Here is a 16410-nt window from a genome sequence, read left to right on the forward strand (position 1 = left end):
TGGGTGAACTTTTGGGCTACCTGAGCTATCCATGGTGGTACTTCCCAAGGTGAAGAGGGAGTTTGGAGTGCTGTCTGTGGCTGCACTGCCCAAGGCAGGGGGTTGGTTGGGGGCTCTATCCAGGGCCGCACTGGTCCCGACGGGGAGTGAGTTAGGGCACCCACTATTGAGGGTTGCAGTGCCCGCAGTGGGGGGTGGTTTGGGTGCCATATGGGGGCATCACTGCCTGCGGTGGGGGTCTGCTTGGGGACCCTATCTGTGGCTACACTGCCCACCCCAGGGAGCCTGTTGGGGCGCTGTCCCGGGCTGTGATGCCCGTGGCAGGGGGTTGGTTTGCGGGTGCCATCGAGTGCTGCGGTGTCTAAGGCAGGGGCAGGTTAGGGGCTGCCATCGTGTGCTACACTGCTGGTGGTGGGGGATGGGGTGTTGGCACTATCTTGGGGCTACACTGCTGGTGGTGGGGGATGGGGTTTTGACACTATTCTGGGGCTACACTGCCGGTGGCAGCGGATTAGGGGCTCTGTCGGAAGCTGCACTACCAGTGGCAGGCGATGGAGGTTTCAGTGACAGCGGTGGTCTCTGAGAGAGGAGTGGTCCTGCTCTCCCCGGACTCTAAACTCTAAAGGACCATCTCCTCCCGCATGGCGGGCACATGTTTCTGTGAAAATCCTGATCACAGGAGGGCACCCAGACCCATCATGGTTCCCAGGCCTGAGCCCTCACATTCTGTGCTGCAGAGCCTGCCAGGGATGCCCAGGCATGCAGTAGCAGACACCATGGGGTGACAGGGCCCTGTGGGTGGAGGTCTCAGGAGTGGGAACCAGCACATTGGTGGGGAGGGCTGGCTGGGTCTGAGTTTCTGCTGCTCCTGCTTCCCGAGCACAGCCTGGGTGGTCCCAGTGGTTCCTGTGGAGCGGGAAGCCCAGGCACCATCGTGTCTCCAGTCTCCACTCCCTAGCCAGTTTGGGCCAAAAAGAGATGCTGTGGACTGTGGAGGGTGGGTGTGAGTGCCTTCACTGAAACTTGCCCGTGCCACCCAGTGGCCAGCAGGACAAGGTGGGGGTCTAACGCTACCCCTCTCCGTGTCCCGTTCTAGGCTTTTCTGGCTTTGCCCGCCCAGCTGCTCCATGCCAGGAGAAGGCAGAGCCATCTGCTGCATGCTGGAGGCTGGAGCCTGTGGCACCACGGCTCGCCTCGCTGCGGTGGGTGGCAGCGACGGAGACTGCAGCGCGCCAGAGAGGTAGGAGCGTGGCTGGCTGCCACCGGGGCAGGGACAGGGGTGCAGAGGTGGCCAGGTGGCAGCCTCTGAGGCGGCCTCAGTCCCCGGGTCTCCCCCTGCTGGTTACTGCAGGCAGAGCTGGGGCTGCCGCCGCTTCCGCCGCGTCGTGTGCAGGTGGCAGCTACAGTTGAGCCCGTGGCAGATGGTGGCAGTGCCTGTTCCCGCCCTCCTCCTTTTCCTTTTCGACCCTGGTTCAGGGTGCTGGTCACAGGTGCTGCGTACCCTACAGCCACTGAGATGGGGCTGGATGCCAGTTCCAGTCCTCCTCCTGCTTCGAGGCCTGATTTAGGCACCGCAGCAGGGTCTGGCCCTTGGGTCCGCGTTGCTGCTGGAGGCGGGCAGGATCCTGGGTTGCCACCACACTGCTGAATTCCATCTATAAGTGGCAGGTGCAGCAGAATGCACGGGAGGCTGCAGGGCTGGTCTCAGACAGCCTGGGGGTCGCCCAAGGCACCTCCCCCTACCCTACGACCCGTGCATCCTTGGCCCAAGCCCAGAGTGTGGGGTCGCGGGCTCTGGGCCCACTGCAGCACCCACGATGAGGCTGAGCACCGGTTTCCATCACCTTGCAGCTGTGCCGCCGACAACCTAAATTAGGCGCCATGGTGACATCTGGTCCCGGGTTTCCTGCTGCTGGTGGGGGAGGACAGGGCCAGGGGTTGCCACCGATAGCGACTTGCGCCATCTCCAGGTGGGAGATGTAGCTGAGCCCCTGGCAGATTCTGTCAGGGCTGCTCCCCGAGGGCGTTGAGGGTCGTGGAGTGTACCGCCATCCCACCCTAGGGTCCACTTTTCCTTGGGCCTGGCCCAGAGCACAGGTTTGCAGGCGCTGGGCACTGTGCAGACACAGAGTTGTGACTGAGCACCTCCTGCCCTCCTGCATCTGCGGGCTGACTGTGGCAGTATCTGTTCCTGGGTTCCATGCTCTGTGTGTGTGTGTGTGTGTGTGTGTGTGTGTGTGTGTGTTTGTGGTCTTTTCTCTCTCATACACTCATACTTGTCGAATTTGCATGCTGTGACACAGACACACAGTCATACTTCCTTTTTAAAAATTTTTATTTTTAGAGGCACAATCTTGCTCCGTCAACCAGGCTGGAGTGCAATGGCACAATCACAGATCACTGTAGCCTTGAACTCCTAGGCTCAAGTAATCCTCCTGTCTCAGCCTCCTGAGTAGCTGGGACAACAGGCATGCATCCCCATGCCTGGCTAATTTTTTTTTTTCGGTAGTGGTTGGGCCTTGCTATGTTGCCCAGTCTTGTACACTCCTGCTTCTGTATGTATGTATGCATGTATGTATGTATCCTCTTTTTTGAAAATGATTTCATTGAATCTTTCTTTAAGCATGGACTTTTCTGAAGGTCTGGGGACATTTAGAGGGAAGAGGAAGGGAGGGTTCTAGATACTTCCTAGGGCCACATTGGCCCTGGGTGCAGGACAAGCCCAGGCAGGAGAAACAGACCTTGCTGAGGGGTCTCCTCTTTGCCTCCTCCCTGGGTCCCAGCTGGATGGTCTCCTCAGTTCACTGCCGGCCAGGGTCAGGCAGTGCATGGCCAAGCCCACCGGTATGTCATCATTCCAGGCAGAAGGGTCTTGAAGGCTGAGTCGTGGGGTGATGGGAATGTGAATTTCGTTGGTATGATCTGAGCTCAGGTTTCAGGTTTTCCACATCCTGGCGGTGGGGCCTTCGGGTGGGAATTCCTTCTCCGTAAAATGAGAGCTTGTGAGAATTAAACTGGCCCTGGCATTTAGGAAACTGCCCTGTGACTCCTTTCCCCTTTCCTTCTGGAGGGGGCGGTCCTTGAGCTCTGCTGAGCCCACAGCAGCGAGAGTTGTGGCCGAGTCCCTGGGCAGATGCCAAGGCCATGCCACTTTGGCATTTAGGTTTTGGCTCTGGACCCTGTATGTGTCAGTAAGACAAATGTTCATCTTATTCACATCAGGGATGGCCTTCTTGTCTTTCTCTTCTGCGTTGCGTGATTCTTGGATTACTTCTTCCATTTCACTTTGGAGTTGGGAAACGTCATTTTCTAATTTCTTCTTGGTGTTGACGAGGCTGGTATTGTGTTAAAAATAGTGGCAATTTACAAAATTTGCAGTTTACCCTCTTGGGATTTTACAGGTATCTTGTTTATTGGTTTGTGCAGGGGACCTGCTGGCAACATTTCACTAAACTTTAATTATTTGTTCAGTTCAAAGTGTTAATTATTTGCAAGGTTGGAACTCCTTTCCCCTCACCTTCCCTAGTGTCTGTCTGATTTATGCGTAAGGACTTCTGAGGTCTAAGAATGCCTTTATTCGGATACATTAGTTAATTGTTCTTTCAGTTATATTTCAGTCAGACTGAAATATAATCCAGAAATATATCTGAAATACATTTCCAGAGATTTCTGGAAAGGAGCAGCCAGTGGCTCTGACAGGGGCCAGCTGAGAGGAGGACAGAGGCATCCAGTAACTGCAGCTGCCTTAGCCCCTTGAGCAGGGCCTTCTTCCCAGTCTTATGTCCTCCTTCCCTGCCCCAGGCCGTTCCCAGCAGCCTCCCCTGGGGACTGGGCTTGCCTGTTACTTCTCTCTGCCCTCTCCTACCCTGGAAGGCATTTGCCTTCATACAAATGATGGGCTGACAAGTGTCATAGCAGCCTGAGTGGCCCTTGTGCCTGCCACAACACTGGCCACCATGGGGTAATTCACTCAGAGCAGAAAGTCCAGCCTCAGTCCCCTGGAGGCTTGTCATCGAGCTGAGGAGGCAGCCAACTCCTGCACGTGCTCACTTGGCTCAAGGGCTCTTACAAAGCTGTGACTGCCAGTTGCGAATTAATAGAAGGGCTACCGAGGCCGGCCAGACAGTCTTGCTTTTGCCCAGGGGATGCTGAAGAATTCACATTTCCCAGACAGAGAGGGCCGTAGGCAGGCAGGGGCATTATGTTGGCTTTGGAAAGGATGTGTTTTGCCAGCTAGGCTTCTTTACTGAGAAAGCATTGCCAGGGCCCTAGAAGTCTGCAGTCCCAAGGGCTAGGAAGCCACATGGAGATGCTGTACCATCAGCACCCACTTGGATCTGAGGCAGGAGGCAGCACAGAGAGGTGGTGATCTCCCCATCACCATTGACGCTCAAGATATGACTGAGCTGTATTTCGATCAGAGGTTGCCAAGCAGCATCCCTTGCACCAAATACAGCACCCCGATGTGCTCCGTTTGGCCAGCATAGTGTGTCATAACAAATCTGAGCCAATGTTGTTGTTTTTTTTTAATTTATTTATTTTACTTTAGGTGCATACTATATCTGGTATGTCTCTCCCCTACCCCGCCAACTGTCCCCTGTGTGTGATGCTCCTCTCCCTGAGTCCATGTGTTCTCGTTGTTCAACACCCACCTATGAGTGAGAACATACAGTGCTTGGCTTTCTGTTCTTGGGTCAGTTTGCTGAGAATGATGGTTTCCAGATTCATCCAAGTCCCTACAAAGGACACAAACTCATCGTTTTTTATGGCTGTGTAGTATTCCATGGTGTATATGTACCACATTTTCTTTGTCCAGTCTATCATTGATGGGCATTTGGGTTGGTTCCAGGTCTTTACTATTATACACAGGGCTGCAATGAACATACGTGTGCATGTGTCTTTATAATAGAATGATTTATAGTTCTTTGGGTATATACCCAATAGTGGGATTGCTGGGTCAAATGGAATTTCTATTTAGATCCCATTTGTCTATCCTGGCTTTTACTGCCATTGCTTTTGGTGTTTTAGTCATGAAGTCCTTGCCTATGCCTATGTCCTGGATGGTTTTGCCTACGTTTTCTTCTTGTGTTTTTATGGTGTTAGGTTTTATGTTTAAATCTTTGATCCATCTGGAGTTAATTTTAGTGTAAGGTGACAGGTAGTGGTCCAGTTTCTGCTTTCTGCACATTGCTAGCCCATTTTCCCAACACCATTTATTAAACATGGAGTCCTTTCCCCCATTGCTTGTTTTTGCTGGGTTTGTCTAAGATCAGATGGTTGTAGATGTGTGGTGTTTCTTCTGGGGTCTCTGTTCTGTTCCATTGATCTATGTCTCTGATTTGGTACCAGTACCATGCCGTTTTGATGGAAGAAATGGATAAATTCCTAGACACTTGTACTCTACCAAAACTAAACCAGGAGGAAGCTGAAACCCTGACTAGACCAATAACAAGGGCTGAAGTAAAGGCAGCAATCAATAACCTACTAACTAAAAAAAGTCCAAGTCCAGATGGGTTCACAGCCGAATTCTACTAGACGTACAAAGAGGAACTGGTTCCATTCCTTCTGAAACTGTATCAAACGATACAAAAGGAGGGACTCCTCCCTAACTCATTTCATGAGACCAGCATCATCCTGATACCAAAACCAGGCAGAGACTCAACTAAAAAAGAAAACTTCAGGCCAATATCCATGATGAACATCGACGCAGAAATCTTCCATAAAATACTGGCAAACATTGCAACAGCACATCAAGAAGCTTATCCATCACGACCAAGTAGGCTTCATCCCAGGGATGCAAGGCTGGTTCAACATACACAAATCCATAAATGTAATCCATCACATAAACGGAACCAAAGACAAAAACCACATGATTATCTCAATAGATGCAGAGAAGGCCTTTGATAAAATTCAACAACGCTTCATGCTACAAACTCTCAATAAACTAGGTATTGATGGAACGTAATCATAAAATGATAAAAGCTATATATGACAAACCTACAGCCAATATCATACTGAACGGGTGAAAGCTAGAAGAATTCCCTTTGAAATCAGGCACTAGACAAGGGTGCCCTCTCTCACCACTCCTATTCAACATAGTATTGGAAGTTCTAGCCAGAGCAATCAGGCAAGAAAAAGAAATAAAGGGTATTCAATTAGGAAAGGAGGAAGTCAAACTGTCTCTATTTGCAGACGACATGATTGTATATCTAGAAGACCTCATCGTCTCAGCCCAAAATCTCCTGAAACTGATAAGCAACTTCAGCAGAGTCTCAGGATACAAAATCAATGTGCAAAAATCACAAGCATTCTTATATACCAATAACAGACAAACAGAGAGCCAAATGAAGAGCGAACTCCCATTCACAATTGCTACAAAGAGTATAAAATACCTAGGAATACAACTAACAAAGGATGTAAAGGACCTCTTCAAGGAGAACTACAAACCACTGCTCAACGAAATAAGAGAGGACACAAACAGATGGAGAAACAGTCCATGCTCATGGTTAGCAAGAATCAATATTGTGAAAATGGCCATACTTCCCAAAGTAATCTATAGATTAAATGCTGTCCCCATCAAGCTACCAATGACCTTCTTCACAGAACTGGAAAAAACCACTTTAAACTTCATATGGAATCACAAAAGACTCTGCACAGCCAAGACAATCCTAAGCAAAAAGAACAAAGCCGGAGGCATCACACTTCCACACTTTTTCTTTTTAAATATTGAAGCTCTCAAAATCAGCTTTGGAGAAAATCACAGGCCACAGACTGTTTCTGTGATTCTGTGTTTATTTCTTCTGGGCATGTTCTTAACCTTGGCAAAATAAACTTTTACATTGATTGAAACCTGGCTTGAATACTCTTTTTTTTTTTTTTTTTTTTGGTTTTGTGGGATTTTATACTTTTGCTTTGCAGCCCATCGGATTGTAATAATTAGTGCTAAAGTGATTTAAGTACAGATACATACTGTTGTGTGCATTGATTATATTGATATTACATATTGATACAGACATTGACATATGCGTACTTTTTTTTTTTAATGTAACTGTCTCAAATTGGGGTGAATTCAAAAAGAATAAATTCCTTCATTTTATTTTATTTTTTTAAAGAAAGAAAAAAAAGGAAGAAAGAAAGAAAAAAGAATGAAGAGGAAGAAAAAGGAAGAGAAAAAGAGAGAATAGGAGTATTGCTTTCTTGCCCAGGCTAGAATGCAGTTTAGTAATGGGTATTGAAAACCTTTTTTATACCAATAATTATACTTAATGATGTAGACAGGAAGGAATAAGGGAAGAAAATAACAAACAAGTAGCCAACCAATATTTCATTTAAACCTATGAAATGCTATGCGATTACTGAGGAGTGATTTACTTCCAATTATGTAGTCACTTTTGGAATAGGTGTGAGGTGATAATGTATGTTTTGTGTATTTGAAGTGGAGAGTTCTATAAATGTTTATTAAGTTTACTTGTTCCGGGTCTGAGTTCAAGTCCTGGATGTCCTTGTTAATTTTCTGTCTCGTTGATCTATTGAATCATTAGCTCTTCTTGTTACATTGATCCTTTTGCCATTATGTAATGTCCTTCTTTGCCTCTTTTGATCTTTGTTGCTTTAAAGTTTATTTTATCAGAGGAGAGAATTGCATCTCCTGCTTTTTATTTATTTATTTTTACTCTCTGGTTGGTGAATCTTCCTCCTTCTCTTTGTTTTGAGTCTTTGTATATCATTGCATGTGAGATGGGTCTGGATGCAGCATACCAATGGGTTTTGGCTTTTTATCCAATTTGAATATATGTGAGTTTAATACTGCTATTTGATGCTAGCTGGCTGTTTTGCCCATTAGTTGGTGTAAATTTTTCATTGTGTTGATGCTCTTTGCTTTTTGATATATTTTTGGAAAGGCTAATATTGGTTGTTCCTTTATATGTATAGTGCTTCTTTCAGAAGCTCTCGTAAAGCAGGCCTGGTGGTGGTGAAGTCTCTTGTTTGTTCGCAAAAGATTTAATTTTTCCTTCGCTTTTAAAGCTTAGTTTGGCTGGATATGAAATTCTGGGTTGAAAGTTCTTTTCTTTAAGGATGTTAAATACTGGTCCCCACTCTTTTCTAGCTTATAGGGTTTCTGCTGAGAGATCTGCTGTTAGTCTGATAGGTTTCCCTTTATGGGTAACCTGACCTTTCTCTCTGGCTGCCCTTAGTATTTTCTCCTTTATTTCAACCCTAATAAATCTGGCAATTATGTGCCTTGGGGTTGGTCTTCTTGCAGAATATCTTTGTGGTGTTCTCTGTATTACCTGGAGTTAAATATTACCCTGCCTTGCTAGGTTGGGAAAGTTTTCCTGAATGATACCCTGAAGAGTATTTTCCAACTTGGATTCATTCTCTTCGTCACATTCAGGTACACCTATCAAACGTAAATTAGGTCTTTTCACATAGTCCTATATTTCCTGGAGACTTTGCTCATTCCTTTTTATCCTTTTTTCTCCAATCTTGTCTTCTCGTTTCATTTCATTAAGCTGTTCCTCGACATCTGATATCCTTTATTCTGCTTGATCAATTCGACTGTTTAAACTTGTGCATACTTCGCGAAGCTCTCGTGTTGTGTTTTTCAGCTCCATCAATTCACTTATATTCCTCTCTAAATTGTCCATTCTTGTTAGCATTTCGTGAAACCTTTTTTCAAGGTTCTTACTTTCTTTGCATTGGGTTAGAAGTTCTTTTAATTCACAGAAGTTTCTTATCACCCACCTTTTGAAACCTGCTTCTGTTATTGGAACACACTCATTCTCCATTAAGCCTTGTTCCATTGCTGATGAGGAACTGTGATCCCCTGTAGGAGAGGCATTCTGATTTTGAGTATTCTCGGCCTTTTTAGGCTGGTTTCTTCCCTTCATTATATATTTATCCCTCTGTCGTCTTTGTAATTACCGACTTTCTAAGTAGGTCTCTGAGCAGACGTCCAACTTGTTGATTCCCAGCGCCGAAATCTGAGCAGTCCACTGCGCCGGCCAAAACAGCAGTGTTAAGATTGATGGTGCTTTTCTGCCCGGGAATCTCCGGACTCTGCACCAGGAACTGCCACGCTGAGGCACGAGCAAAACCTCCGCACCGGCCCCAAGAGTCGCCCTGGTGACCCGTGGGGCTCCTCCGCTGGGAATCTCTTAGTCCGTGGGCAACAAAAATTTGTCTGAAAGTGTGGCGTCCTCTCGTTCTCTGCGCTTTCACTGGGAGCTACGAGCCCGAGCTGCTAGTGATCAGCCATTTGGATCTCTCTCCCATTGTCAATACTCTTTAGTTTACAATTTCTATGGTCTTGATGTATCCTTCAAAAGGTATGTGTTGGAACTCTAATCCTTAACACAGCAGTGTTGGGAGCTGCAGCCTAATGGAGGTGTTTAGGTCAAAAAGGAAAACTGATAAAGGAGAGGCTAAATTACTTATCTATTCTGCATGTCCCATATGTGGGTGGTATCTACTACGCTGTAGTAGATGAGGGGGATGTTATTTTTTATATACATGAAAAAAGTTACTTCTTATATAAGTATAAAGAAGGCTTGAAGGATTGCGTTTACTCTTTGTCACTCTGCTGTCATGTGAGCACATCATATCCATCCTCTCTCCCTTTCAGCATCTTCCATGTGAGGATGTAGTAAGAATGCCCTTTCCAGAGGCCTCTTGATTTTGAACTAACAAGCCTGCAGAGCTGTGAGAGAATACATTTCTGTTCTTTATAAATTACCTAGGTTCAGGTATTCTGTTATGGCAACAGAACATTCCCAACTGGAGTTCTTCAGCACACCCAGTCCATCCGCTGACTAGCCCCCAACTCTGTCCAGTCTTACCTGCCTTCATATCAGAAGCCCACAGCTAACACAGAGGGCTTCAGCCCTGCCCTGCCTGACTTTCTAGGAAACCCCCCTCTCCACCCGTCGTGATCAGGACACTGTCTGAAGGTTCATCCTCACCATTTTATAAAGAAAAATTTGTCTGACAGAGAGGTTCTGGTTAGGAGGCCAGCTCCCACATCACAGGGTGATGGCAATTTGGATGGGACCAAGATAAGACAGTGCTCTCCTGGGACTGGTCATCTGATAAAAGGGGCTCCAGAAAGTATAGTGATGGACCCCTCAGAGGGTTTCTGCTCTTTTGTCTGCAGGTTCCTGGTGAGAGGAGCTATTGGCCACTAGGGTGTCTTTGTGTGTGTGTGTGTCAGTGTCAGAGTGGTGTGTGTTTCCTTGGCTTGATTTCTTTCAGCATGCAGCCCACTGTTTCACTGAATGTATCTCACTATTTCCTGAAACTCAATGCATTCAGCTGGCTTAAGGGTCCTGGGGCCTCGCTGTATCATATTTGCACAATACTAGTGTCTGTGCAGACTATACATTGGAGTTCAGTTGTAAGACCCTTTTGCTCCCTTACCCTGATCCTGTAATAGAAAAGCCATTTCATTAAATGGAATAGCAACCCAGATCTATTGGAGAGATGGTCTAGTCTGCCATACTTGTAGCAGTAGCCAGTGATTTGGACTTTGTGGCATAGATGGAAATTTCCAGGTTTTGTAGGTGGTGGGCAGAGGCCTGACTTTTTAAGAAACTACCCTACTGCACCCCTGCCAATGAGGGCAATGCTTGAGGACATTCCTGTCAAAGTTAAATAGAAGAGATCAGTTTCTTGATGGAGAATTTCAGGTAACAAAGACAGTTCCTGTATATCAAGGTGTCGGTGCTTGGGCTGAGACAGGTCTAGATAGCACTGTCTGAAAAGGGGCTCAAGGAAGTAGCCGTGAGAGGCTTGTCCTTCCTTATTATACAGACCACTACACACACATCTAACAGAGACTCCTCACCTTTGTATGGTTCTATGACTCGAATTTTCAGAATAAAATTAAAACCACCCCAGCATCAAATTCGGGGTCAGATAGAGGTGGGTTTGTATCTCAGGTTCATACACTGTCCAGTAGTGTGATCTCGGAAAACTGAACTTCTTAAGCCTTTGTGTATCTGCCTACTCTCATTGAGATTTGAGACTGTTTAATACATACGGTGTCTGGCATGTAGAAGGGACTTCATCGGTGTTGAATGAAGAAGTGGCATTTTAAAATTCACATTAAAAAAAAGTTTTTTTTAAAAAATATGCCAATCTATAATGTCACTTCCCCTCCAAGCTTGACCTCTACCTGTACTTTCTGATATGGTTTGGTCATGTCCCCACCTAAGTCTCATCTTGAATTGTAATCCCCATAATCCCCACATGTTGAGGGAGAGACTCAGTGGGTGGTAATTGGATCATGGGGGCAGTTTCCTCCATGCTATTCTTGTGATAGTCAGTTCTCCTGAGATCTGATGGTTTTATATGTGTTTGACAGTTGCTCCTTTTTACACACACTCTGTGGCCTGCTGCCATGTAAGAAGTGACGGCTTCCCCTTCTGCTATGATTGTAGGTTTCCTGAGGCCTCCACAGCCATGTGGAATGTGTCAATTAAACTTCTTTCCTTTATAAATTACCCAACCTCAGGTATTTCTTTATAGCAGTGTCAACATGAGACAATCCACTTTCTGATAATCACACTTGAGGAATTGGGGAATTCATACTACCTGGGATTAAATAATGGCCCCAGCCTGAGAGTCATGTAACATTGGGGAGATAACTAACTTACCTTCTCCATCTCAATGTCTTCTCTAAAATCTGTGAGATTGTTTCTGAGGGCTAAATGAGTATAGCCCGCTTGGAACACTGTCAGGCACATACTGCTTGCCACATGTTGAGTGTTCATCTTTATTGAGTTAGGACTGTGGTACCCCACTTTATGGCTCTTGATTTTGTATAACAAAATCATACTTAGAGCTTTGTTAGTAAAAGAAAATCTGAAAGTCCATACGTGGAAGGAAGAAACGGGGGGGGGGGGGCGGGAAAAAAGGGAGTTGGTAAGTTTCAGCATTTCAGAAGGTTTCTATTTTATGGAGAAGGAGGTGGAGGCAGGATAGGTCCCAAGGTGTCATTCAAGACACACAGCCATAACTCTTTAGTGAGAGTAGAGCTAGGGCCCCAGGTATTGCTGTGATCAAGTTGCAGACAAAAACTACCACTCTTTGGAAGACAGGAGTATTTCGTTACAAACGCAGTGAACAATTCAGTTGTATCTACATTCAGTTAGCAAATAAAAGTTGTTCAACTTGGTTGCTAATGGGACCCACTCTACTAACTGAGACTTTGTATAGAACTCATAGGGTAAGATGGCTTCCAGTAATGAACCACCCTGTGCTTTTCTTAGGACTAAAAAGCTCAGGAAACTGGTGATGAATGAAAACCTTAGTCCCACTGGCACTGCATGAGGAGCCAGGAGAGCAGCAGCATCATAAACCACAGGGTGGGGCAGCCCAGGCAGCGGGGGAGGGGCGGAATCCAGGGTGGGGCATTGTGAGGTATGGGGTGGGGCATTCTGAGGCCAGTGGGCCAGTGGGCTTCAGTCTGTAGGTGACTGCAGAAGGAGGAGGAGCTCCTTTTGTACTGTCTTGAGGCAGTTGTTGTGTCTCCCAGCGCTCGTTGGGTTGACAACCTGTTAAATAAGTCGGCTGTTCTTCACTCTCCCAAGCAAGTCAACTTAAGGGAGGCAGCAGGGTGCGGGCCTTGGCCCGAGCCCCGGCTGGGGCTGGGGCTGGGGCTGGGGCTGAGCTGTGGGGTGGGCAGGCGAGCAGCGGCGATACCATCTCTGCCAAGTGCAGCATAACCTCGGCCTAGGGCAGCGGGAGTGCGTGGCCAACACTGTGAGCAGAGGCACAGGTGGCGGCAGACAGTCCAATGGGGTGCATACTGACCTGTTGCGTGTGCCCCAAGGTCAGCCCTGAGTTGGAACAGCATGAGGGGTCAGGGTGTCCCTCTCAATCTGAGGTCTGTGAGGCATCAGCTGAGGACACAATAGCAGCAGCGCCCATGGCTGCTGTTGAAGAGCCTGCTGAATTGATTGTTGAAGCTGATGAGGGCCTTCACGTCCACCACATCCGTGACCAAGAGATGCCTGAAGGTAAGGAGGTGACGGTGCCATCTGCCCTGGCCACACCTCTGGCTGCTGCTGTCCCCAAAGTTCCCTGGGGGACATCCCAACCTCAGGCTCCTTTTTGCCTGTAACCAGCTTTCCCAGGGCTGGCCAGGAGCAAAGGCTGGCTCTGTCTTGCATTCCCATTCCCACTGCTTAGTCTTTCTCCACGGAGTCCAGTTAATTTCTTTTCTCCTCCCCTCCCAAACACCCAGTTCATTCTCATCTCATTCTCTCAGGCTGGCATAGGACCTTTTATTTATGGCTCGTCTTGTCTGTAGCTCTATTTATTATTCTGTGGGACTTTGTTGAAGCTTCTTTGGAATATTCTCTTCCCTTTTTCAGTAAAAACTCAAATATTCCAACTTGCCAGTATCCATCCCATTCTTTCCTTGTACCTATCCAGATGGTACCTAAGTCAAGGAACCAGCTAAATCTCAGGACATTTCATACTGAAATATTTGGGGATTTCTTATTTAAAATCAGAATGAAGGTTGCCATGGGAGAGATGATAGGGTATTCTCAATGGGTTGCTTTAAGTCACCTTAATAGGCACTGTTTCTTCTAACTGTAATTTGAACACAAAAGGAAAGAAAATGGAAGGTGCTTAAAATAATTGTGAAAGGTATGAAATGTCATGGCCAGGGTTACAGAAAAATGGGTATTTTCCCCCCCAAAGTACTTTACCCATGAACCTCTGATTACTTTAAAATTCTTACTTTAACACAAAATGTGTCTCTATATTTATTCTGGTGACTTAACAGACTTTATTTACCTTGTTGTTCTAAAAGAGAGGTAGGGGATGGTTCGTGGTCAAAACTTTCAAAAGACATGAAATGTAAAGGTAGACTTTTAATGTGTAAGATAAAGATTGAAGGTTAAAATGCCAGACCTTGCCTCTGTAAGAGTGTCTGTTGCCATGGCTTCCCCTTTGTCCTTCCCTCTCCTGACAATAGCATATTGTTCAAAGATAAGAAACCAAAGCTTAAGAAGCTGGAAGCCATCATCCTCAGCAAACTAACACAGGAACAAAAAGCAAACACCACATGTTCTCTCTCATAAGTAGGAGTTGAACAATGAGATCACATGGACACAGGGAGGGGAACATCACACACTGGGGCCCTTCAGGGGCCAGGGGGTAAGGGGACAGAGAGCATTAGGACAAATACCTAATGCATGTGGGATTTAAAATCTCGATGATGCGTTTATAGGTGCAGCAAACCACCATGGCACATGTGTAGGTATGTAACAGACCTGCACGTTCTGCACATGTTTCTCAGAACTTAAAGTTAAAAAACAAAAAAAAACAAAAAAAACAAAAAAATTTTGTTGGGCTCTTAGTTTTTTTCGGAGGTAGGATAATTAAGACTCATGATGAGTGTGACTTTGTAACTTGGAGTACTATACTCAGTTTTCAAGATGTTTAAGAATTTAGAATAAACAGATATGTGAGTTGATTATATTTTTATACACAAAATATGTAAGTACTTGTGTAAACTTATACCCTGGTTGCTGGTGTAAGGAAAGCCTGTGAGTGATTTTACACACCAGTTCAGAGACTGGTAGTGTTGGATGAGAGCCCAAAAAAGGCTCTTTATTGTCATTCTTTAGGATTACAACACAGTTTATGTATGTCTCATTTGTCCCTTTCCAATCCAAAGGCCTGTGTATGTTCTCCCTATATATTGCTAATGAAGAAATGAAGACTTAGAGATCTTACACGACTGTGGAAGATAGCTACTCAATGGAACTAAGGTTCTGTGTCCTCAGAGTGACATGGAAGTGACAGATATGCTAAATTTACTTTTTTTTAAATGTTTGAGCTCCAGAATAAATAATATATTTTGCCTATAAAATAGACCTGTCTTTAAACTGTACTGCCATCTTGTTTTTTCTATGTAGTTGATTTTACACAACTCAAAGGAAACATTTACCTCTTTCTTTCTTTCGGAGGGTCTCACTATGTTACTCACGCTGGCCTCAAATCCCTGACCTAGGCTTAAGGGATTTTCCCATCTCAGCCCTACAGACATGGGCCATCGTGCCTGGCTCCGTCTTATGTCTACACATTCATTTCAGTGGATAAGAGTAAAGGTAGAGGTAGTGAAATGGCCTAAATACAGCAGTCGAAGAAATGAGTTGATAAACTGTTAAAAGTGATCACATCTTTTTTCTTTTCTCCCTCTATAGGTAGGGCTTTGGAGTCCACCCCTTCTGACAATCCAGAGACAAGCACAATATTCCTGAGAAAATCTCGAACAGATGGTGAGACACCATGTTTTTTCCACCAAGAAAAAGAGTGAAAACTCTTCTTATTTGATCAAATGTATTGTAGAAAGTATTTAGAAAAACTCATATTGGTTTAAATTTTTCAATTTTTCACATATTCACTTGTCTTGTCTTATTTTAACATGTGATATACTTTAATTGTTATTGTGTTAGTGAAAACATGTAAACTTTTTATTTGGACAGTTTACCCTCTTTTGATCAACACAATTTGTCATGTGATGGAGGAGTTGTAGATTTATCTTTATTTAATAATTCTTTGTCCCTTTTCCCTTGCTCCAGAGAGTACATTTTAAAGTTGACTGATAGAACTTAGGCTTCACCTTGGTTTCCATTTAAACAAATTAAAAAAAGAAAAATAGTTGTTCATCAACAAGGATTGAATCTGTGATTCTGGCCTCCTCTTCCACAGTCCTCCGACCACATGCATTTATCACATCCAAGTTTATGCTAATCAAAACTTCTATTAACCTTTTAATTTGATGTAATGTAAATTTAAACATGCCCTACTCCTGCTTATTTTCCTCAGTGTTATGTTAAATCCTTGTTTGTTTGCTAAAAAGCCATACACAGCCAGGTTTTCCTGTTGATTGAAGCAGCAAGAATACAAGTGAGGATCTATAATCATATGTGAAGTGATGCAGCACAGTAAAATATGGGAGTTTGTAACCTTTGTTTCTTGTAGTTTGAGTAGACTTTGCCTGTCTTGAGTCAGTTATTTCTGTCTAGAATTTGTGTTCCTTTATGCATTACTATAAAGAGATACCTAAGGCTGAGTCTTTTATAACAAAAAGAGGTTTAATTGGCTCATAGATCTTCAGGCTGTACAAGCATGGCTTCAGCATTTGCTTCTGGTAGGGGCCTCCGCAAGCTTACCATCATGATGGAAGGCAAAGGGGAAGCAGGTGGTTCCACGCTGTGAGAGGGTGGGGCGGGGGGTAGGGGGAAGGTGCCACGCTCTTTTAAACAACCAGAATGAGAATTTGCTTATTACCATGGGGATGGCACCAAGCCATTCATAAGGAATCCACCGTGACCCAAATGCCTCCCACTAGGCCTTGTCTCCAACATTCAGGATCACGTTTTAACATGA

At 45.3% G+C, this 16410-nt stretch overlaps 1 protein-coding gene across 3 annotated transcripts in view; it reads left to right on the forward strand.

Moving 5' to 3' along the window:
• LOC135271967 (cyclin-Y-like protein 2) overlaps nucleotides 1-16410 on the forward strand; it is a 44593-nt gene that overhangs the window by 4096 nt on the left and 24087 nt on the right. For all 3 annotated transcript variants that reach the window (XM_064370097.1, XM_064370095.1, XM_064370096.1), the window contains exons 3-5: nucleotides 1097-1240; nucleotides 12833-13019; nucleotides 15222-15296. In XM_064370097.1, the coding sequence (XP_064226167.1) occupies nucleotides 1097-1240; nucleotides 12833-13019; nucleotides 15222-15296 (406 nt within the window). The remainder of the gene's footprint in view (nucleotides 1-1096; nucleotides 1241-12832; nucleotides 13020-15221; nucleotides 15297-16410) is intronic.

The sequence above is a fragment of the Aotus nancymaae genome, unplaced genomic scaffold (assembly GCF_030222135.1).
Source record: "Aotus nancymaae isolate 86718 unplaced genomic scaffold, 86718_ANA_hifiasm-v0.15.2.pri h1tg000099l, whole genome shotgun sequence".
Lineage (NCBI taxonomy): Eukaryota > Metazoa > Chordata > Mammalia > Primates > Aotidae > Aotus > Aotus nancymaae.